Raw genomic sequence first — 23,398 nt, 5'->3', positions numbered from 1 at the left:
CAACCAAACACCACATAGCCGCTTGCTCACTCCCCCTCATCCAGAGAGATGGGGAGGAGAATTGGAATGGAATGTAAAACTCAAGGGTTGAGATTAGAACAATTTAATAGGTAAAGAAAAAGCTGCACACACAAGCAAAGCAAAGAATTCATTCACTACTTCCCATGGGCAGGCAGGTGTTCAGCCATCTCCAGGAAAGCAGGGCTCCATCACATGTTACATGGTTACTCGGGAAGACAAATGCCATAATGCCAAATGTCCCCCCCTTCCTTCTTTTTCCCCCAGCTTATATACTCAGCATGATATCATATGATGTAGAATACCTCTTTGGCTAGCTTGGGTCACCTGTTCTGGCTGTGTCCCCTCCCAATTTCCAGTGCCCCCCTAGCCCTCTGGCTGGCAGGGCCCAAGGAACTGAGAAGTCCTTGACTTAATATAAACATTACCCAGAAACGACTAAAAACATCAGTATCCTATCAACATTGTTCTCCCACCAAATCTAAAACCAGCACTGCACCAGCTACTAAGAAGAAAATTAACTCTATCCCAGCTGAAACCAGGACAACTATCTGTTCAGCTCCTGAAGACTGTTCAACATATTGTCATTGCATACAGTGTGAAATTGTATCTTCAACTACATCTTGTAACAGAATGTAAATGAATTTCTATGTATAGATACATATAGAAATAGCCTTATTTTAATGCAAATAAAAACTCAAGTAATAATAATGATACATAGTATGATCTTCACTTACACAACACTATTAATCTAAGATTAAGTGCTTTACATAGATGGATAAGCATCATTCTCCATTCCTAAATTCCAAGGCCTCTCACACTTTTGTTTGGCCAACTTTGATCAACTGGAGAGCTTCTTTGGACTAGTAGACACTTTTGCTGGAATTTTTACTGAAGAGCTTATCAGACCTGAAAATCAGATCTTGAACTGATCACACTGATTAGAGAACTCTCCTGATGACTAGAACAACACTTTAGAGTAGAAGCCTTGAAATGGCTTCCTGAGTGCCCTGGATCTAAGCAACTAGCAAGATATACCTTACTGGAAGGTTTTTCATACAGTTCCCTGAAAGTTTTGCCTGTGTGAAGACAGTAGGAGTTTCCACAGAATGACTGTGGTGAAATAGCTAATCTATTTCACTAAGGAAGCTTATGGAAATAGAGAATAACTATTGTCACAAGCTCACTGACATATATGGTCCTAATGGCTCCATTCAAGAATCAGAGTTTTTGGGAACTTGATTTTATGGTATGGGAAACTATCAAGATGCTTCAGTTCAAATTTACTTGTCCCATCAAAGTTGGTCCAGATGGCAAAAATATCAACTGGCTTTGCTTGAGGTAGTCTTGGGGAGAAAAAAATCCCTGATGCTTAGTTTGTGCTGGCTTACTGCTTAGTTCCATTTCCAGATGAGGTTGAGCAGCTCTTGCAGGCAGCGTCACTGTCAGACTCATAAAGACTTTCTGGCTGAACTCCATGTTGGTGTTAGTCATTCAAGAGTGGCACTGTAATGGAAATGATTCCCTCCTTTTCGGTTGTAACTGCTTTTTCAGGGATTTCTTTGTGCCTTAGGCTTATGTCTATGTTATTCCTAGGTTCTTCTGACTGACAAGTGTCATACTTGCTGTCTTCTCCATCATCTGTAAAGAGGTCTCGCTTCAAAGGAGCCTTTGACTCATGCTCTATGACATAAAGGCTGGTGGTATCATTGTCTGGCAGGGCCTGAAGCAGTGATCTTGAAATGGCTTTCTAATTAGTCTGCAAGACAAATCAAGAAGAAAGACTCTAATTTCAGTATCGTACTTTTGCAAAGTGCAATTGGCAATTTAATGAAATAAATGCCAGAAGAATAAAGCTGAGACAGGCAGCCTGGTCTGGCCTATATAATATGGCTAACATCCATTTTGTCTCATATTCAGTGGTTTTAGAAACATGAAAGAAAATATTTATTTCCCTAATTCAGAAGATCATCTTCTCTTCTCTTTTAGTATTTAATCAAAGTTTTTCTTGCTTTTACACGTGCTCAAGACAAAATGTAGTGGCAATAAAATGTAAGCTTCACGATGTTTTGTTCCAAGTCCCACAGTTTTCAAAAAGTTTAACCAATAAAAATGCAGTCAATAAAAAGGCAGCAGCTTGAATTGAACAGCAGCCAAAATAGCTTTTGATATCAGCCTCTGCAAGCAGTTTGTTATTCACCTTAATGCCATGTTGTGATCCAAGTATACCTTGTGTTACAAGTTTTTGCAAATTCTGGATGATTAAATGGAGAACAGTTTGCGACACAAAGTATCCTTCTTTTCCACTTAGATTGTTCTGCTGGCTTTTCTGACTTTTCCTGTCATATTTTTTTAAATTACAACCAGGTTGGTATGTTCTCTGATATAAGTATTAGCTCCCCCCCCCAGTTGTTCTAAGTTTGTTTAAACTGTTATGGTTCTTTTGCAAGAAATAAATAAGGATGTATTAAGTTTTATTTTCTTTTTTACTACAATTTCTGTTCTGACTTCAAAAATGAATATGCTGTTATTTGAAATCTCAGCAATACCACATAAAATACCTTTATTTTTCTAACTGACACTTGTAATGGGATGAGTAGACACATCTCCATGGTCAGCATTTGCCTTATTTTGAATAAAGACCTATCTGATCTGTACCTCCATTATCTTGTTTATTATGAGTGGCAGCCTAATATCTACACCTAACAAATCTAAAATAAGCCCTGTGTGAGCTTCTGTCCGAAAGAGGCACTAATGGGTGAAGAAGCAACATCTTTGAAGAATCTTGTCTAAACATGAAGAACAGGACATTGATTGGGTGACCATGTTAGTCACCATAGTTCATTTTCCTGATCTCTGTGTGCTGACTGAATTGAGAGTGTTCCCAGTTCCTCCTGCTGCTCTGTACAATGGGATGTATTATTGCCTTAGATTGCAGTAATGAATCTTCTATCTGGATTTAAAGTACAAATTCTCTTGCCACCTATCTGGGCTATATATATGTTTCTGTCAAGAGTTTCTACATTGCTCAACTAAACTGACAGGGTTCAGTCTTGAAACAACCTACAAACAGAATAAATATAAAGAATATTGTAAAATTTACTAGTTGCCTCAGTTTTACAGTGCTCATTTGGGGAATACCTTTTTCCACATTTCACGAACTGTTCATAACATCAGATTACTTCTAGGCAATATATCTGATAACTGCTTTATTGTACTGTCTACTCACATAGAGCTTTTTCTCCTTCCCCCAAAACCCTTATCTGATATCTGTTATTTCTATTTCTGCCACATTATCAATGTTATATTTCTTTGCCAGACTTAGCTAATACAAGTTTCATTTCCTTTTATAGCTGCTTTGCCTCTGCAGGAACAGTTAAATGCATTTTAAATAGCTATATTTTGCTTTTAAAGTATTTATGTCAGTGGCACTTTGGTTCATAAAATCTATTTGTCCTTTCTATAACATGCAGCCTCAATGTATTTCACCTGTACTTCTTCACAATGGCAAATTATTATTTGAACCTATTAGATTATTTTGGCTGGTAGTTCTTACTCCTTTCTTGCTGAACTTCTGTCCTGCAATTCCAGTCCCTCCTCCACCTAACCTTATTAGTACATTGAAACAGCTTCAAATCTTGCACTTTCTTTATTCAGCATTTAGGGAATTTCTCCCTTATAATAGATTCCTCATTTCCCTTTTGAGAAGTCTCACTTTGAACAAGTTTTGAATCTGCAGATCTCCTACTTTCTAAATGCATGGTGGAAAAGAACCAAGAACATCAAGTGTAGTAATTTTTACTGGAGCGGTCAGTGAGGGACATCTGAATCCCAGAATTGAGAACTGGAAGTTGCCTGGTGCTCATAAGCAGATCAAGTTCTTTAACTGAACGAAACAGTGAAATTGCAATCTTCTAATAGCATTGTTTTTGAAACTGTCTTTGTACAGCTGTACATTTGTACATCTGATCCTCCTTTGTTCAGCATTGTCTGGCTTTGGCAAAATGATTATCTGAGACTACCTCTGAGCTCATCACTTCATCTACATTTAGGTGGAAGAAAGGAAGAAAGCAGGCAAGGAAGTCCTGATCTGGAATATGAAAGTCCAGAATTGCTCTGTCAAAGGAAGCAATGCTAATGTTCAGCTAAACTTTTGATTACCAGCAGCCTGTCAGAGTCTTTTGAAATTTTCTTGCTGATGATTTCATTCTGGTGTCGTATATTTAGATAGTGTCTGGCTGTAGATACCTTTGAGTTTCTGCCTGATCTTTGATTGTGCTCTTGCCTATTCCTATGTGAATACATAACTTTGAAGTCTCCAGTTCCTTGCCTTCAGCTTAGGTTGACACTGGCATATACTTCCTGTCATCATCCTAATGCTTAAGAAAAAGGGGAATGAGAAAGTGGCACACTTGTATCTCTACCTATCAGGATCCACAGAGAAATGTTTATTTCACTTGGTCGCTTATTTAGGATAATTTTTCTCTGTCATGCTTTTGCCTTAGATAGAAGTCTGCTTTGTTAAAGGCTTGAGAAACTAGATCTACAAGTGCCAAATTAAGTTCAGGTCTGCCAGTAAAATCAAAGTGATTTAAAAAGGAAAGCAGTACAAATACCTGCTCCAAAAACATAATGGTTGGTGGTCTGAGACTTGGGAGATAAACTGAGGTGTCCTAGAGGAAGGACTTTTAGTCTAATTGGAGCAGAAGCATGTAAGGAGAGGAAGATGCAAGAAAGTCCACTATAAGGCAAAAGCAAATAACATGGTCTCCATCAGCCTCCTAACAGCTAATTTCCAGGCACTTCTTCAGTCCTGAAGTTCAGGTATCCTTACCAAAGCATATGGGAAAGCTGTGGGCAAGGTTTGAACATGCTACTGAACCTTGGTGCCTTTTGACTAGTAGATGCTTCCTCAGACAGTTACCAGCTGACAAGCCAGAACCCCTGGATTGCTCTAAAAGCAGGTAGAGACTGAGGGGTGAGGAGTGGATTTCAGAAAACACCATATACATTACTTCCTTTGTGATGCTTTTGTGGAAGTAACACATGTTGTGGCCTAATTTGTATTTTGAATAACTTGTACTTAATAATCCAGTTGTTGAAAACTGACTGGATATAAAAACTGAACTTCTCCCTTTAGACTCCATCTCCCCCCAATTCAGCTTTGCTTTGTTCTTTTAACAACCATACCTTTAAATATGCTTTATAATGTTCTCAAAAAGTCTGAGAACCTTTATTAAATTTAAAAGTGTGTACAGCCTCTGCCTAAACAACCACAGTCCCCCTCCTATATTTGTAATATTACCCTAGCTTTCCAACTGTTGATATTAGACATTTACTAGGATGGAGTGTGAGAAGTCTAATAACTAGCATTACTAATTAATCAGTAGAAAAGATCTCCATTGTATATTTTTTCCCAACATCAGAACAGTACTTGCCATATCCTGGATAGCACTGCTGTTTCTTGGATTTGGTACACTTGGCCAGTGTGATATTTTCAACCTATAAAGAAATAGTCTGAGTTTATTGTCAGCTTAAATGACTGACATTTCTTCTGCATTTAAATTAACTGCCAATTATGCATATATTTTATTGGCATTTTCATGACCATCAAAACAAGGGGTTCTACAATGACTATTAAGCATAATACCAATTAAAAACTGAAGACCAAGCTTGGCAGTCTACATTAAAATCCTGAGTTAGTGAAGTTTAGCATCTTTGTTTAAGAACAAAGGAACTGCAACGGGAGCTGATAATGTTTCCTCTGTGTTTATATCATTGCATATTACTAATTTGCTATGATTTCCACAAAACTTCTGTCTTCCTTGAGGACTCAGACACATACAAAGAAGTTTGTTTTTAGTAAGTATTTGCTTCTGGGTTTCTACTTAGAAGTTTACTTTCCCTCAAAGAGCAATTTTTTTCTGTTTTTAGCTTCTGTGCAATGAAGCCAGTAGCCTGGAAAAAGTTTTCCCTACAACTGACAGGACAAGACATGCAGCTCCTGCTCTTTCCTGATAGTTTTGAGTTTGGCTCTTTCTGGGAGCTATTACAGTATCTCATTGTTTCACCTGACATGAACCTAAGCCCACCTTTACTAAAAACTTATACCAGTTGCTTCTGTTGTGGAGGAAGTGGGTTGTAAGGCATAGTTGAGTTTGCCAGTTGAGCCATACAAATTGGCCATACAAATGAGCTGGCTGCTCATTGACAGACCTCTCATCAGAGCCCTTTCTTTCAAGCCCCTTCCTTCTACCTAGGGACTTCAGAAACAACAAATCCAGCAACAAGCTGCTATGCTCTCCAGCCTCCTTGAGCCACCCTCACCGTGGGCATCACCTTAGGCATTGTCCTCCCTGGCCCTTCTCAAGAGGGCAGGCCACGATGCCAGTATGTCCATTGCTTCCTGGGTTGCTGGTGCTGGCTGCTCTCCCCCCAAGCTAGCAGGAGCAGGCTGTGATTTCCCTGCAGAAGGGAAGCAGTGGAGTGGGATAATTTCAAAAGGAGTTTCTGCTGGGCTGACTATGATCCTATTGGCATCAGTCACCCCTGACTGCTTATTACCAGCTTCTGCAGGAGCAAGGAGAGACTCTTGGTATTTTTGAGCTGATCACCACCCTGTCAGCAGCTGCTGTCAGAGCAGCACCCTGTGACCTTTGGGCAATGACTCACCTCCATAACAAAAAAACCCTCAACACAGCTTTGAGAGTCTGTGGGAGGTTATGTAGTCCATCATCCAGCCTCAGTATCTACTTCAGCGTTATTTGGTCTTTGAGTCAAATCTAGGCTTTATTAGCTGTAAAGTACTTTGCCTCTGTTTAGGCTGTGGTTTGAGGTGAAGCCTGAGGCTGTAGAGTTACTAGATCTTTTTGCTGATCCTATGAAGATGGCTGTTTGGCTAGTGAGTCCTTTTTTTTTTTTACAAATTAAGCAGGCAATAAGATGAGGAGATCCTTGGGACCCTTCATCTCAGTTCCAGGTATTCAATGCTACTATGTATTTCATTGCTACTTTATAGTGCTATGCTGGGCTTGTGTGTGCTGGTTTTTTTTCTAGTTTTCCAAGAATTCTTTTCTAATGGGCCCAGACAATGAAGTGTGATCTTATCTTTAACAAAATAAAGTTATTTCTGGGGCAAAAATTCTGTGTAGGTCTCAAGTTCTTGTCAGAAAGGCTAGATCAGATACTAAAATAAAACCTGAAAAGGAAAGTGCACAGCAGACTTCATGTAGAGTAAGTACGGTCTGTTTCCCAACAGCAAAGGCAGGAGTTTAGCCTGATGTACAAGCTGAAGCAAGTTACATCGTGTGGTATGCCTTTCAAGTCACAGGTTGTACCATCTGTCTGTTCTGTCCTTTAACAGCTGCACTTTCAGTTTCTGGGGCTGGTGCTTTGTAAAAGGAGGGTAGTGTTCTAGGACATCAAAATAATAATATGAATGGTTGTATGAAGCTAGGTTTATGAGAAAATTAATATTAGAACTGATCACTATGCAAGCAATTTTTCTTTTAGTGGTAGTGTATGCCACTAATATTGTACCCCAGATTAATTTGAGGGGGGATATACTTTATTACTGCAGAGAATAATTTCTCCTAAAATAAGAGGACCTCATTCATATCTTGTAGGCATCCTTGTTATTCTCTCTTCTCCCTACTCATCCATCCATTACTCCTTCTCGTTATGTGCTTATGTGTGTAATTTATACAGTTAATATCCAAATGTGCTTGAAGGAAACTGTTTAGATGGCAACATAAACTTGTGTATGCTGCTAGAATTTATTTTTGTATTTCAGTAGAAAAGACATGATTATCAGTTGGGAATGAAAGAGCATAATAATCAAATGCACACTTTTTCCATATAACTATTTTCCACTGTGATAAATGGTTGTTGAGATGGGAAGTAGTTGGATAACTGCATCAAAAGCAAAAGATTATAGATTTTTGACAAAGTATTTTAATCAGCTTATAGTGGTTTGTAATTGCTCTCACTATGTAAATGAGTGGGGTGGTTTTGTGCTGTGTGCTTTTTGAGTTGAGTTGCTTTTAATGACAGAAAAGGTCCAGTGCTATGAAACTTGAGGTTAAGTAAAAAGGAAGTGCTGATAACAGCTTCAGTCAATATTCCTTTCTTACCTTTTAGGCACCAGAGAACAAGTGATGGGTGCAAAAAACAGAATGAACATCATGCTGAAGCAAAGGCCAGTCACAAAACCTTCAAACTCTTTTTCTGATGGGAAACAGAGAGATTGAATCAGACTCATGGTATCAAGTATAGAGAGCCTATATTGCCTCCATGAGAGAAATATTTCAAACCGAACTCAAATCAAACTTTATACATGGTTTGGGATTCCTGTAAGTGAAATCTAGTTCAAACAAGACTTGGGATTTTGGGGGTAGGGTCTGAGGCTTTCAGGTTTGTATTTTTAAGATATCTAGATATATGGTGCTGAGTTTTTAAATCCACCATCCAAAGACAAACGGTTTATAATAAAAGAAATATTCCTACTCCCCATGTTATTGTGTGAGTTCTTGCTTGTTTAATGATACTGTCCTAGCCCATTTATTTTTCTTTAAGCTTCAATTGAGTGAAGCTGTGGTCAAACCAAAAAAGGGTCTACTGCAGTGTTAGATTTAGTCTAATGTATTAAAAAAAAAGAGAGTCCATGTTTAGCCAACTGTATATGATACAATATATGAGACTTCATAAACATAACTGTATTGATCTTAGCCTATCTAGTCACCTTTGAAACAAGCAAACTCTTGCCAGTGAACTATAGGACCTGTTACATAAAATGTACTTAAATTATTAGAAAACAAAAGATAACTTTGATTAGTTGTCTTGCACAATAAGAGCAACTGAAAGAGAGACTTTTTAGAATAGTTAATGGCTCAGGGGCTAACTGGAAAACGGTTCTACAAGATTGCTTGAGATTTTGCCAAGAACAGACTACTGAGCTTAACTAATCACAGACAGAATTTTTAAACTGCTGAAATCTATGATAGGAATCTGCAATAAAGATATGTGAATATATAGCTAGCAGAAAAAAGTCAGAAAACAGTTCAGAGATGAGGAACCCTAGCTAAGCCTTCCCTGCATGTTGGGTAATGAAATATAGGCAGAGTTGTTCTGCGATATACAGTTTATCTGTAACAAAGGAATGATTTTGTGTGTTTGATATCATTAACTAAGGACTGAATAATAAATCTTGTGTATGAGCACTTTGTTACTCCTTAAAAAGCAGGAAAGGGTAGAGAATAATGCCATATATTGTGCATAAAGCAAAGATTCATGCTGGGTAACACAGATGCATAGAGCTTCCATGGTACCATATTTTGGAGTGTTGAAAGATTGTAAAAGAGTCACAGGTCCTTTGCCAGAATTAGTGAACCCTGAAATATGCACACAGTATATGGTCTTTTCCTTCAGTAAGATGGTGATTTGTGGTAGAAGAATTGAGGAGAAGAACAGCTGAAACAAGAGAGGTTGGGTGTAGGACAAGGCCTCAAGGACAAGAGTCCAAGTACTGATAGCCTGATGAATAGAGACTCGTTAGAACTTGTAGGGCACAAGCCCTGGGAGCAAAGGAACAAGCTAACTGCAGACCCCTGAGCCGTCACAGCTGAGGAGGCAACCAGACGGACAGAGAAACAAGTAGCCAGATAAGGGAACGGATGGCGCCAATATGTAATCAAGAAAGCCGCGTAGAAAGAAACTCCCTAACCTTGGAATAAAAATTATTGCTAGGTCAAGATAAACTAGTAAGTACCTATTGTTCTAACGGTGTGCCTTAAATATCAACCAATCAGTGTTTTTTACGCTTAAGATTTAACCAATCAGTGTGTAATATGTAGAAGGTAGAAACATATATAATTGTAGAGAAAATCACTAATAAATGGACAACTTGCTTGCATCAAGTGGCGTCCCGTCTCTTCATTCGCCGCAAATTGGTGACCCCGACGTGATCCGTTTAAGGATCTAACGTGAAGGGCTCTCGAATCGCCTATCTGAGCGACATGCAGCGAATCCCACAGAACTTTGAATGATCTGCTGAAAGGAAGCAGGAGCCGGCTGGCCATAGATCCCTCCGGAGTTGAGAGGTGAGCTGTGGGAAATCTGTAACGGGGAATCAGGCTTCGTCCCCAGAAAGAGACGTATATGGACTCATAAAGGGTCTTCTAGTCAGATCAGGGAGTCCGTGCCTCAGTCTCCTCAAATGGTGACCCCTATGGTGGTGTTCCGAAGCCTTGGAAGAATAAGGACGGAAAAAAGACAGCTCGTGGAAGAGGGCTGCGTTCCGGAGGAGACGGCTTGGCTGAACGATCGTCTTGCTGTCTGGACCAGGCGGACAACCTAAACCCCGAGGATAACACCTGTATTCATTGAGACAGGTGAGCAGCCAAGAAACCTTAGAGATTTTAAATATTTGAAGAAATTTTAAGAAGCTTTAGAAACCTGTACTCATTGAGACAGGCGAGCAGTCAAGAAACTTTAGAGACTTTGAAAGAAATTAAAGCGGTCAGCAGACAATTGTATGATGCTGCCGCAGAGGGGAACTCCGTGTCGGGAATGCATTTAGCACCTTGGTGGCAAATTCTGACTACTCTTTGCCAAGTGTGGACTAATTCTACTAACGGTGCTAAACCAGAGGAAGCTGTAAATTCCACCGACAGCGCGACTCTTCTCAACACACTGTCAGCGATGGCGATTCCGTCCACACCTCCTCTGCCCCCAAAGCTTCTGTCACTGACTGCAGCGACCCTCACAACACAGGACCAAGCACGGGAACAGGACAACTCGGACAATGATTTTATTGACACTGATAAACCTTTTGATCCAGGTCCTATAGATCTGGAAAAGGAGCTAGACCTTTCCCCCACCCCCTTGTCTCTCCTGATGCATTGATTGTATTTTGGGGGAGAGTGAAAGGGGGTCTGAGGGATTGGTGGCAGGAATGCAAGTGGGAAACACTTAAGTCATGGGTTTTGGGAGTCGCTAGGGCATGTTCAGTATTTTGTCAGACAGATCAACCTGCAGAGTGCCAGCCTGTGCAATACGAGGCTGTTACAGAGTTAAGCAAAGCAGTGCAGGAAGGGAGGATTCATAATATATTTGCTATGTCCCTTCTTGAAGTGATGGCAGAGCCTTATACACTCACACTGTGCGGCGAATGAAGAGACGGGACGCAGCTTGATGCAAGCAAGTGTCCATTTATTAGTGATTTTCTTACAATTATATATGTTTCTACCTTCTACATATTACACACTGATTGGTTAAATCTTAAGCGTAAAAAACACTGATTGGTTGATATTTAAGGCACACCGTTAGAACAATAGGTACTTACTAGTTTATCTTGACCTAGCAATAATTTCTATTCCAAGGTTAGGGAGTTTCTTTCTACGCGGCTTTCTTAATTACATATTGGCGCCATCCGTTCCCTTATCTGGCTACTTGTTTCTCTGTCCGTCTGGTTGCCTCCTCAACTGTGACGGCTCAGGGGTCTGCAGTTAGCTTGTTCCTTTGCTCCCAGGGCTTGTGCCCTACAAGTTCTAACAAGTCTCTATTCATCAGGCTATCAGTACTTGGACTCTTGTCCTTGAGGCCTTGTCCTACAACACTGCATGATTGGAAGTTATTGCTTTGTATGGTACTAACTGATACAGTATATGATGTGGTTATTTGATTTTTGTGAGCTATGTGTAGTGGCCTTGACTGAAAACCTTAATTGGGGAATTGCTGTTAAATATGAGCAGTCAGCTGGGGAAAATAATTGTGCTGATTCTGTGACTCAGGCAAGGTATCCCAGGGACAACTGTTTGCAAATGAATGAGATGGCTATTAAGGCAGTCCGGATGCGGGAGTCTTGCCACAGTCTTGCCGGGTCCTAGAGAGTCACTAACTTTAATACTAACTTTATTGATTGGCTTCAGAATATTTTGCAACAAGTCGAACATCAGGAAGCTCAAGGGTTGCTTTTAAAACAACTAGCTGTGATAATGTCAATGAAAATTGTAAACGGGCGACTTTCACAATCGCAACCCCAACATGTGTCAAGTGATTGTAACGCAGAACTCACAGCAGACTGTAATTCTCAGGCTGAGTTCTGGAATGCAGCATAATGGATTTTTGCTTCTCTAATCTCTTCTGTAAGAATAGTACACGCTCTTAACTTGCTTAGTAAATTAGGCTGCTAGCTTGCTAAACAAAGTAATACTACAAATACTATTTTTTTTTCTGGCTTATTAACAGATGTTGATTCTGTCCATCATATGTTGCTACAGAATCGAGTTGCTATTGATTTTTATTATTAGCACAGGGACACAAGTGTGAAGACTTTGATAGGATGTGTTACGTGAATCTGAGTGACCACTGTGAATTAATTTACAAAAGTATACAAGACTCAAAAGCCTTAAAACAAAGATCTGCAACAGAGCCAGGGGCGGGATGCCTTTGGTCTCTTCTCACGGCTGGGAAACTTCGGGCCATGACTCAAAAGTATTACAGGATTTATTATAATTATCTTTAACCACCTTATTGATGTTTGCCTTATGTCTCGCATGCTTTTTTCTTCTGTATTCAGTGTTTAGTTGATTGTAACTTAAAGCAGATCATGGTCACCCAGCTACACACACCCTTTGCCTCCTCGCAATTAACAAGCAAAAAAGGGGAGGATAGAGAATGTCTGAAGAGAGAGATAGGAGAGGAAGCTGGAGAATTATTTGACCTAACAAGAGATGAGAGAACAGCTGGGTATTGTGAAGGAGACTAGGAAAGATGAACATGGTTGTCTAGTGTTTAATAGGTGTCTGCATGCTTGTAGTGATATATAGCTATGTAACTACATGAATGATTTCTGCCCTGAGCCTGGTGGAGCATACAGCTGCGGTTTGTGTCTGGGCTCAGAGATGTAAATAGGGGCTTCTCTGTTATGGTAAAAGTGTTTCTCTTTGCATAAAAAAGAGAGGGAATGAAGGGAATGACCCCGAGGTATGTTCAGAGAAGGCATGCTATGTTTTGAACTTTTTGACTGAACCAGTTCTTGTTTGGTGTGCCCTTCCACCTATGTATAATGTTAATCCAAAAGAAGCTGATATTGTTTACACTTTGAATGTCGATAATTGTCTTTCTGTAGATGTTAATGTAGTAGGAGGCTATGATGGGAACGTGTCGCAGCGGTTCTTCTCTTATCCAGAGTAACAGCAGGGAAATCATTAAAGAGTTAAATCACCTTGTTTGGTAGGCAGTTAAGAATGTGAGTCAAAATTGCCACTGCTTTTTGTTGTTGGTTCAAGGACATGGCTGTGAGGATTTTGATGGTATGTGCTGCGTGGATTTTAGGCGCCCCATTGCAGCAACATGTTATCAAAATCTGAGAAAATTTCAGCCTTTTTTGGCATCAATTCACTCAATTGGCAGTATTGTTTGTTTGCTATTGCCTTGGTTGCTGTCATGTTTGCAAGGGCCCTGCAGAACATGGCAAACCTGGTACTAGCTGTTCAAAAACAAAAAGGGGAAATTGTAAAATTGTACGGAACAAAGACAGTGGGTTATTTTGACATTGATAATATGTCTTAGTTGGTTTTTTATTTGTTCTATTACTTGTGCCTTGTTTTTGCTCGATTTCAGGGGTTCTTTTTGTGCAACAGGAAGGGGGAGATGTAGGACAAGGCCTCAAGGACAAGAGTCCAAGTACTGATAGCCTGATGAATAGAGACTTGTTAGAACTTGTAGGGCACAAGCCCTGGGAGCAAAGGAACAAGCTAACTGCAGACCCCTGAGCCGTCACAGTTGAGGAGGCAACCAGACGGACAGAGAAACAAGTAGCCAGATAAGGGAACGGATGGCGCCAATATGTAATCAAGAAAGCCGCGTAGAAAGAAACTCCCTAACCTTGGAATAGAAATTATTGCTAGGTCAAGATAAACTAGTAAGTACCTATTGTTCTAACGGTGTGCCTTAAATATCAACCAATCAGTGTTTTTTACGCTTAAGATTTAACCAATCAGTGTGTAATATGTAGAAGGTAGAAACATATATAATTGTAAGAAAATCACTAATAAATGGACACTTGCTTGCATCAAGCTGCGTCCCGTCTCTTCATTCGCCGCAGTTGGGGAACGAGATTATTAGATGAACTCTGATGGTTGAGTCTGTATCACTGTAGCTAAATGGGCAAAAGGCAAAATTTCTGTACGCTAATTCACACCTGGAAGAAGCTGCACTGTGCATATCTTTTTGATGTGTACAAGATTTCTCCAAAATATTTATGTACATTTTGAATCCAAAGTTAAAAGCATGAGCTTCTAACATATCAAGGATGTTTAGGCGGCAAGTGCAGTAGGCTATGTATAACGCATGACAGGGAAACATACCTAACATCCTGAACAGTGAATACCCTTGTCTGTACACAGTTAAAATAAGGACTGGTTTTCACAGCAGTAATAGAATGAATGTCCATGTAAAGTCCTGTGTTTGTCATTACAGTAATGGGTAGTTATTTGCTTTGATTAATATCAGTGTTATTAGTGTTCAGTACAGAAAAAATGATTTGTATTCTGCTTCATCTACTTTTACGGATTTGGGTTCATCTTTCTTTTTTGATGGTGCAGTGAGTTTTCCCCTGGCCAGAATAATATAACCATCAATGCTGTAGAATGCCTTTAACGTGGCAGAAATTACTTTTCAAGTTTGCCTCTGAGAATTTAAGATTTTCATGGAAGTGGAAATGGCGCTGTACCCTATAGGCTTCTCTATCCCAAATTCTCCAGTAAAATTCTTCTTCCTGCCTGGAAAATATGGCAGTTGAGTGTTGTGTCACTGTTTTATTTACTGATGGATGGGGAGTTCAGTCCTGGACACTCCCCTTCTGGTCTCCTCTTGTACTCTCTGATAGGTATGTGGGGTGGATTATAGCCCCCTGAAGACAGTGCCAAACCTCCTGCTAATGTTGCATACGTGAAGCTTTTGTTACTCTTTATGATCCTGTAAAGGCATATGCCAACATGAATTATAGAACTCGTTATTCTCCTTTGCTGGGTCTTAGGTGCTATTTGTCTTCCATAACATATCTTTAATTTTATTTGAAAGTCAGCATGTGTGAAGTTATTGCATTGTTATTTATGGCAAGAAGACTTTCCACTGCAGACCAGAAGGAAAATATTTATCAAAAGAGATATGGGGATTTTTTTTGTAAACTTAAGTGGTTTGAGCTTGTAACTATTAATTTATTTTGATGTGTAGAAGTTTAGTCCCTTGCAGTTAAAGATAAAAAGCTATCAATTTAAGAAAGTGTTTCTAAAAATGAAATTAATAAGTGTCTCTGAAAATGGGTAAGAAATACAAACTGCATTCCCTGCTAATTTAGTTCAAAAAAGAAATATATAATGTCTTAAGTCCTACAGTAATTCTCACTCAGTCAAGCTTGACTGAATTGCAATGAAATATAAAAATATTGTGACTGAAATCTTAATACCTCAGAAGTACTGAGAGTACATCTTCCTTTCAGTGTTACTAGAGAATTCTGTAGTAGTCTTAGAAATTTAAGCTTTAAGGAAAATTTTTCTTATAATCTCAAATTAAATATTGATATAGAGGAGGAGAATCGGAATGTAAAACTTGAGGACTGAGATAAGAAAAAATTAATAATTGAAATAAAATAAAAACAATAATTATAACAATTATAATGAAAATGGGGGAGAAAGGGAGAGAAATGAAATCCAAATGGAAGGGAGAAAAGAAAACAAGTGATGCACAATACAATTGCTCGTCACCTGCTGACTAATGCCCAGCCAGTCCCCAAGCAGCAATCTGCAGGCCCCAGCCAACTCTCCCCAGTTTATATACTGAGCGTGACGTTCTATGGCAGGGGTCCTCAAACTTTTTAACCAGGGGGCCGGCGCACGGATGAAGTGGCAGGCAGTCATCTGCGGCTGCTTGGTTCCCCCCCCCCAACCCCCGGCAAGGGGGGGGGGGGGGGGGGGGGGGGGCGCAGGGGGAGGTCTGTAAATACCAGGGGCCAGATTGAGGACCCTGTGGGGGCCATATCCAGCCCGCGGGCTGTAGTTTGAGGACCCCTGTCATACAGCAACAGCAGCTTAGCTACATCTGTTGCCCAACTGTGACCAGAAGAATCCTACTGAAAACTCTAATTTCTTTTGGTGATTCTAAAAATTAGATGTTGTCTCAGGGCTAGACAAAGATACAAGTTGCACTTATCTGAATCTTAAGTTTGCTTTGAAAAACAGGATGAAAATCCTTCCCTCCCCAACAAAAAATAACCAGTAAATGGTGCCTCCATCAGTAGATGTGGTTGTTGCTGTTACTTGGTGTAAAATTTCCAGTAGCCATAGTTACTATTTTCATGTGCATATCCTCTTTACCAGTGACCCAGTTAACCACAAAACATTTTTGACTGTATTCTGGAGTCCAGGTAACAACCACATTAGTTCCCTGATGTTTTATGTGAATTTGACTAGGCAAGTCTATGAACAAATATACCATTAGAGATCAATAAGCAGGAAAGCAGTCTTTTCATCTCTTTCTCACTTTCTCTCTTTTGCTCTTTTTCTAAGATTATTCATTAAGTAGTTATCATTGCAGGTGACCAGTATATAGTAAGGTTTACACTAGTATGTCAATAAAGGGAATTTAGCATCTAGTATTTTTCAATGGTCTCTGGGAGCTCCAGTGTTAATTGCTGTTCATGACCTTACATTTCTTACAATTGGAAAAGGGGAAATGGCTGTTCCAAGCTTCAGGAAGAGGAGGAAGCCTGACACTGCTAAATAACCTCTTGTGAACTGCTATTAACATGGAGCAACTGTGAAATGGTGCTTACCTGGCAGAGGAGGAGCTAATTATGGATTATAGTTATATAATTTAGTATTTTTATATACTTTTAATTTTCTGCAAGAATTCTAAACATTTCGACAATTTTTTAAAGACAGATTATCAAACTAGGAAGGAAAGACATTCTAACTGAAACTGAGGGGGAAGAACAACCTGTCATTTTGGGATAAGAAATGGATCTTGTGGCAGACAGACAAAATTCTTCATTTTATCTCCTATCTGAAAACCAATATAATTAAGTGGAATTAAAGAAAATGGCTGTTCTAGCCAAGAAAGAATTGTGCATGCTGAGAAGGAATTTATTTTGGGAACGCACTTAATGCAAGTATCTTCCCAGTAATTCATCATAGATATGGAGAACTTGCATAGAAGTAAAACCAAAACTAAAACAGGTGTCTGGAGAGAGCCATGAAGCATGGTCTGAGAGGTTCGGTAAACAAGCAACTGTCAGTCAAAAGATGGCTTGAGGTGATAGTACATATTTCATCAGGAGAGTGCTGAAGCAGTTAAAGAAGCTTTCTTATATAGCTAACTTATTAAAAATTGTTAGGTAGTTTTATTGTTTAAATGAAAAACCTGTGTATTTAGGCATCATAAAAGCTTACATCTTCATTGGAATATGTGTACATCCTATCTATTCCTCTTCCCATGTGCCAGTAGGGGTAATACTAAAATAAAGGACAGTAGCGGGTCTCTTAATAGTTACTAAGCTCAAAAACCTTAGATTTGCACATAACTCTGAGAACTTTGTTTAAACTTCTGGCATCTACTTAGCTTTGAGTACATTCCATAAGCCTTTTTGATAGGTAAATCTAGTGCACAGTTATTTCTCTAGCTTGAGAAAACAAGTGCTACAAGGAATGTTAAATTGCTCAGTCTGTTAATTCTGTTAATTTCTATCAAAATCCTTAAGAAACAATACTGACACTCACTATGCAAAAATATAAGCCTAATGAATATTCAAGACAATGCTTATCCCTATCCCAAAGACTGTCAAAAGGTAGCATAGAAATTGCTCATAAAACTCGAATGAATGATAAGGTAAGTACCTGTTGCAGAGAAATCTGGGACAATATGGTTTGCGGAGATTGTCCTGCTTTATTATAGACAGAAATATTAACTCTATAATAAGCCATGGAGAGATTTAGAAGAACTCTTCTGTCCTTCAGAATGATGTGATTTGGTGAATCCCTGCAACTGTTGGGTATTCTTTCAACACTAACATAATATCCAGGGATGTTCTTGTGTTGCGACGGAGGGAAGACGCAGTCGCTCAATATGAGTGATCAGCAGACTTCCTTTATTGTCTCTTACAGTCACCTTTTATGCCTTCTTATAATTAGCTCATACATATTACAAAAGTTAAGCTCATTATTGGTTAGTTGCCTAAATACCAAGCCCATCCCTAGTTTCTCTTCGGTAGTTTTCTGTTCCCACCTGCAACATTCTTTTCCCACCAAAATCTTCCTGTTATTGTGTAACAAAAACAGCCAAAGACAGTGTATTTTGCTTTACTTCAGATAAGCTGAGAGCGATGTGCATTTTTGTCCAGCCAGCTGGACTATGTCTATGTGACCTTTTTCAGCTAGCCAGTTATCCACATTCTTGCTTTGTGTTACCTAGTAAGAGGAAAAAGATTATTATTCTACAAATGTTATAACATCCTGTGCAGAAAATAAAGAGAAATTATATAAACAGTATGTCGCCTTTAATGATGAAGATAAGATACTTTTAACTAGATTATTAGGAATCAATGAACCAAAGCATGTCCTTAAAATTAAGAGCATGTTTAGATTGAGAGGATTTAAGCACAGGATTGTTTTGCTTAATTGGGATCTTAGTTATGTGTAGCCAATTAGTAATAATGGCAGTGAAGCAGCTGTAATGTTCTCTGCATTTCACTGGAACATACCCCTCATAATTAACGAACTGGAAAGTTAATGAGAGGTGTTTAATTGCAATATATGCCTCTGGGAATCTTCACCTACTAGGCTCTGTTAGGCATCTGATCTCTGTGGATAAATGCTAGTAATTATACTACAACTTTGGAAGATGTTATATATCAATCCAAATTTTTAAGTGGTTCTGGTTCACTCATTATTTTACTGTACTAATCTTCATGAGAGATTAGGAAATGAGTGCACAGAAATGGAAATTGCTGCAGTCTAGATAGAAACTGAACTCAATATATGAAGGTCTGGGAATTATGCAAAGGTTACTTCTGATATCAAGCTTGTCTGTTATTTCTTGGCATAAAATTAATAGTGTGAAAACTCCACAGAGCTAGGAGACTGGGTTAGCTTAATGAATAATTGGATACTTTTGGAGTAATGTAGGATGACATTCAGTAATTTAAAAGGCCAAGACATACATGTTGAGAGGAATTTCTGCTAAAGCTGGAAGCACTTAAAATGGAAACAGAAATCTTTCACAGGATAGGGAGGGAAGAATTGGTGCCATTATCTGAAGCTCTGGTAAAGCTGCTGGGGGAATAGTGTTATGGTTCTCTCACCAGGCTTTGAAACTGGAAAAGGTTTCTGTGTAGGAGAAATGATTCCTAGGATATATGAAATATGAGGTCTATCACACAAGAAGAAACTAGTAGAATTTAGCTTTCTTAGCTTAGCAAAATGAGACTGGAAAAGGCTAGCACTGCCCTATCTTGAATAATCCTGTAGAAGGCTCCATGTTATTTGCAGCCATGAAAGCAATACACACTGCCTGGTTGTATGTTTAGAGCTGAAGACAGCTATCTTGTGCCTGTTCAGTAACCTCTACACAGTTTGGATCACTTAATGTTGAAAAAAGCAGAGGAGCTATGGCTAGCCTCTAACATCTTAGAACTATTTTTTTGTTTCAGATTGGCTTAAACAAATATGGCAGCAGAACTCAAGATTATTTTTTTCCCCTCCCTCCCCCTTTAACATATTAATTATTGAGTGCAGTCCTTCCCTCTGCCCCTTTGATATTTGATGAAGCCATATGGACTTGAACATTTTTCAGTATAAGACTAGTACAAGTGTTAACCTGAATGAAGGTCCTAGCCTGATCTTATATTTAATATTATGTAATTTTTAACTAAAGCATTTTGATGGAGAATAATTTCTTCTCTTAGCTTAACATTTAAATTGGCATATACAATCAATTGCTTTATTACAAAATGAATCATTTACTGTGCAGCTTTTCTTTCTTCTTGGGAGATAAGGGAAAAGGGGGATATTTCATCCTTATCAGGATATGAGGTATTTATTTCCTCTGCTGTCTTTTCTTTCCCTTAACAAAAACTCAAGGGGCAACTACAAAACTTTCTACATCATCTGATATTTCAAAACTCTGCCAGACTCTGTGTTTACTGCTGGGGATGTTCCCTATAGTGAACTTCTTGGACTTTGTAGACGTTCTTTCTCTCAGAATCTAGATAGAATTATTTTTCACACAAACAACTCTAGTAACACCTTGCTCATTGAAATTGCTTGTGGGCTCCTTCAATATAAATTCAAGATTGTCAATTGTCCATTTCATACCACGAGAACTGCAGCTGGTAAAACTGCCTGATGTACTGTAGTCAGTCGGCTGATAATGACACTTGCTGCAGAAGAGGGGATGCAGAAGAGGGGAACCAAGCAACTACAGTTCCTGGTTTGAATGTTCTGTATAAAAATATGGCTTCAGGCGTATGGGAAGGGCCTAATCCGGTGTTATTTATCGGTAGAGGTTATTTTTGTATCTCCACAGATAAAGGACCTATATGGGTCCCTAGCAAGTTTGTGCGACCTGTATGTCAAGATCAGAAGTCGGAAGAGAAGACTCAGAGCGAGCAGACGGAATAAACTGTCTATGTTGTAAGGGATGTAACCCGTGGGTATTGTGCCGATGTATGCTATGTGGGGTAAAACGGTTCTGTAAGCCAAAGCTTAAATGTAAATGGTGTGAAGGGTGTATGTGTTTGATTAGTAACTGGGCATATGAAACAAGAGAAAGCATACGACTAGTGTAATACCATGCTGATTGGAGACAGTATACATCATCAGAATCTGTGAAAGCACCACAGATTGTGTGGGGTGGAATGAAAAAGAAAAAAAAAAAAAAAGGTGGAAATTGTAGGAGTAAACATGTTTAAGTGGTGGTCTTGGTTTACGGTCTTGATGAATATGTTACCCATTGGCCAAAGTATTTTTGACATCTTGCCTAGAACAAACATATGGGTGACATGGGCAAATATCACAGGGGTAACAGACTTTTGTTTAAGTTTGCAGCAAGCAGACAACCCCTTTAGAACTTGTTTAATTGGTATTCCCCTGCAAGAGAATGAAACAAATTTTGATGTTTTTTTGAAATGTTAAAACAGTGGATCTGACTTCCAATCAGAATGGTACATGTATGAGTCCGAATGGGCAATTTGTTTGGCCTTCTATGTGTAATGCAGCGTGGCAGAAAACGGTTATTGAGAATTTGAATCGACCATATCATTTGCCATTGCAGGAGTTAGACCTATTAGGTAGCATTACGCCCGTTAAAAACGTTAACGTGACTGCAACGGGAATGCCAGAATGCGAGGACACGGTACCACCACTTCAACCTGTAAATGGCACTGGAGTAATTTGGTTTGGTGAACCGTGGCGATTTTGGCTAGCACGACAAGGTGAATGGGAGTTTGATACTAAGTTTCAAAATTTAATTGGTTTACCTAATTGGGGTGAACTGAAAGCTGGAGGCTTACATGTAAATGTATCAGGGGGCTATCAGGTGCCACCGGGAGTCTTTTTGATATGTGGAGATAGAGCATGGCCAGGGATTCCTTTGAATCCTGTCGGTGGACCATGTTATTTAGGGTGTTTAACTTTGTTTGCTCCTCGTATGAAAGACTTACTGAAAATGACTCCACAATTTCATAGATCACGGAGGGCACTGCGCACCTTTGCTGAAACATGTAATGACCGAGTCGATCTACAGTCTGTAACAACAAATGTCTTAGCCTCCATATTTATGCCGGGGGCAATGGCTGCATTAAACGCTAAGAATATACGAAGGTTAGCGTGTTGGGGAGAGAAGCAATTTAATCTTACGTCACAGATTTTAAGTTCGTTATCGCTTGACGTAGATAGTGTTAGGCATGCTACGTTACAAAATAGAGCTGCAGTAGATTTTTTGTTATTAGCACATGGACACGGTTGTGAGGATTTTGAAGGGATGTGTTGTGTGAACCTTTCCGATCATTCCATATCTATCCACAAGAAGTTGTCACAACTGCAGGGAAACATGAAGGGAAATAATCTTCTTGATGATAATCCTTTTGATGAATGGTTGAGAGGACTGGGGATAACAGGTTGGTTAAAGACGTTATTGATGGAAGGAATACGCTTTGTTATAATCATTATTGTAATGCTTTTAGTTTTTTAGCTGGTTTTTTTCTTGTTTAAAGAGAGTAGTTTTTAACATAACCAATCAGGCCTGGCTTGTGCAAAAGAAAAAGGGGGAATTGTAGAAGAATGGCTGCAAAAGCGTGGCCTTAGAATCTCTGAAGATCTGCACAATCCAGGCCTGGTATTAGAATAGGCCTGTAATCAGAATTGTGCTGAAGTTGCTGTGCTGAAGTTAACAAGAAAGGTAGCCTTGAGCTATTCTTGAATCCTGAGACCAAGTAATTATGTTGTGCCAACAGGCCGTGGCTGTAACAAGCTACAGCTGCTGGGAAAGCAGGTGCAGGGCCAAGAAAGATAGGGAGCGGTATGGGAATATAGGGAGTAACAAACTACAAGGCTGAAGCACAGCAACACAATTAGCTACATGGATAGAATGCTTATTTTAGTCATGATAATTAGGGGTGTGAGAACCGCGTGCGTTTAGAGACTACTAACCAATTATATTTCTGCTTTACGAATATGCATGTGTATCGGTTCTATATAAGTAGTGTTAGAAACTAATAAAGTTGAGCAAGATGCATAACTCATATTGAGCGTCTTCTTGACTTTGGCGAACCCTTCTTCCAACAGAAAAGGAACAAAAATCCTCAGCCTCTGGAAGTGACTCGTGTCAAGCTTCAAAAAAAGGTATCCCTACAAGAAGGATATTACATGCCACCCAGGCAAGTAGACTGCAATAGAGAAAGGTATCCTGGTACCTGAGGGAATTAGCCGTAGAAGAGATGATTTATTATGACCAGGATGATCCATTGTCACCCACAGATACCGATGAAGTTCTATGCACATGACCCATGTGGCAGAAATTTGTACAGAGTATGCACCATCATCATATGCCAACTCATTGGCAATAACAGGTTGGAAAGACAACGCACCACAAATGGTGGATGAAGTTGTTCCTCATCTCCGGGATTATGAAGATAGCTTCTCTACCACAATTACTGCAGCTGTGGAGAAACTGGTCCAGCGACTCAACAAGGATATATCCTGCTCCCCACCTATACGGACCCGTATCTCAGCTATCAACTGTAGGCGCCCTTCTGTTTGGGAGGGAGAATATAGGAGATACACACCACAGGATAGACTATGGTTTTACCTGCAGGACCATGGAGAGG

At 39.4% G+C, this 23,398-nt stretch overlaps 2 protein-coding genes across 5 annotated transcripts in view; one reads left to right on the top strand and one right to left on the bottom strand.

The window, feature by feature from the left end:
• The window catches only part of LOC129734125 (splicing regulatory glutamine/lysine-rich protein 1-like), a 96,932-nt gene that overhangs the window by 61,534 nt on the left and 12,000 nt on the right, over positions 1-23,398 (top strand). For 2 of the 4 annotated variants that reach the window (XR_008730114.1, XR_008730116.1), the window contains one exon: positions 20,599-22,254. The gene's annotated coding sequence lies outside the window, so the exon portion shown is untranslated. Of the gene's footprint in view, positions 1-1,614; positions 2,666-8,157; positions 8,370-20,598; positions 22,810-23,398 lie in introns of those variants that run through there. The other 2 variants (XR_008730113.1, XR_008730115.1) reach the window with 2 other exon arrangements.
• LOC129734637 (uncharacterized) lies at positions 1,285-23,036 on the bottom strand. Its single transcript, XM_055698271.1, is given in 7 exon segments — positions 1,285-1,506; positions 1,508-1,768; positions 5,448-5,520; positions 8,151-8,244; positions 9,345-9,442; positions 9,444-9,486; positions 22,985-23,036. Coding segments are annotated over 7 exon segments (837 nt in total). The 3' UTR covers positions 1,285-1,290.

This window comes from Falco cherrug, chromosome W (assembly GCF_023634085.1).
Source record: "Falco cherrug isolate bFalChe1 chromosome W, bFalChe1.pri, whole genome shotgun sequence".
Lineage (NCBI taxonomy): Eukaryota > Metazoa > Chordata > Aves > Falconiformes > Falconidae > Falco > Falco cherrug.
This window is presented reverse-complemented; position numbering and strand designations above follow the sequence as displayed.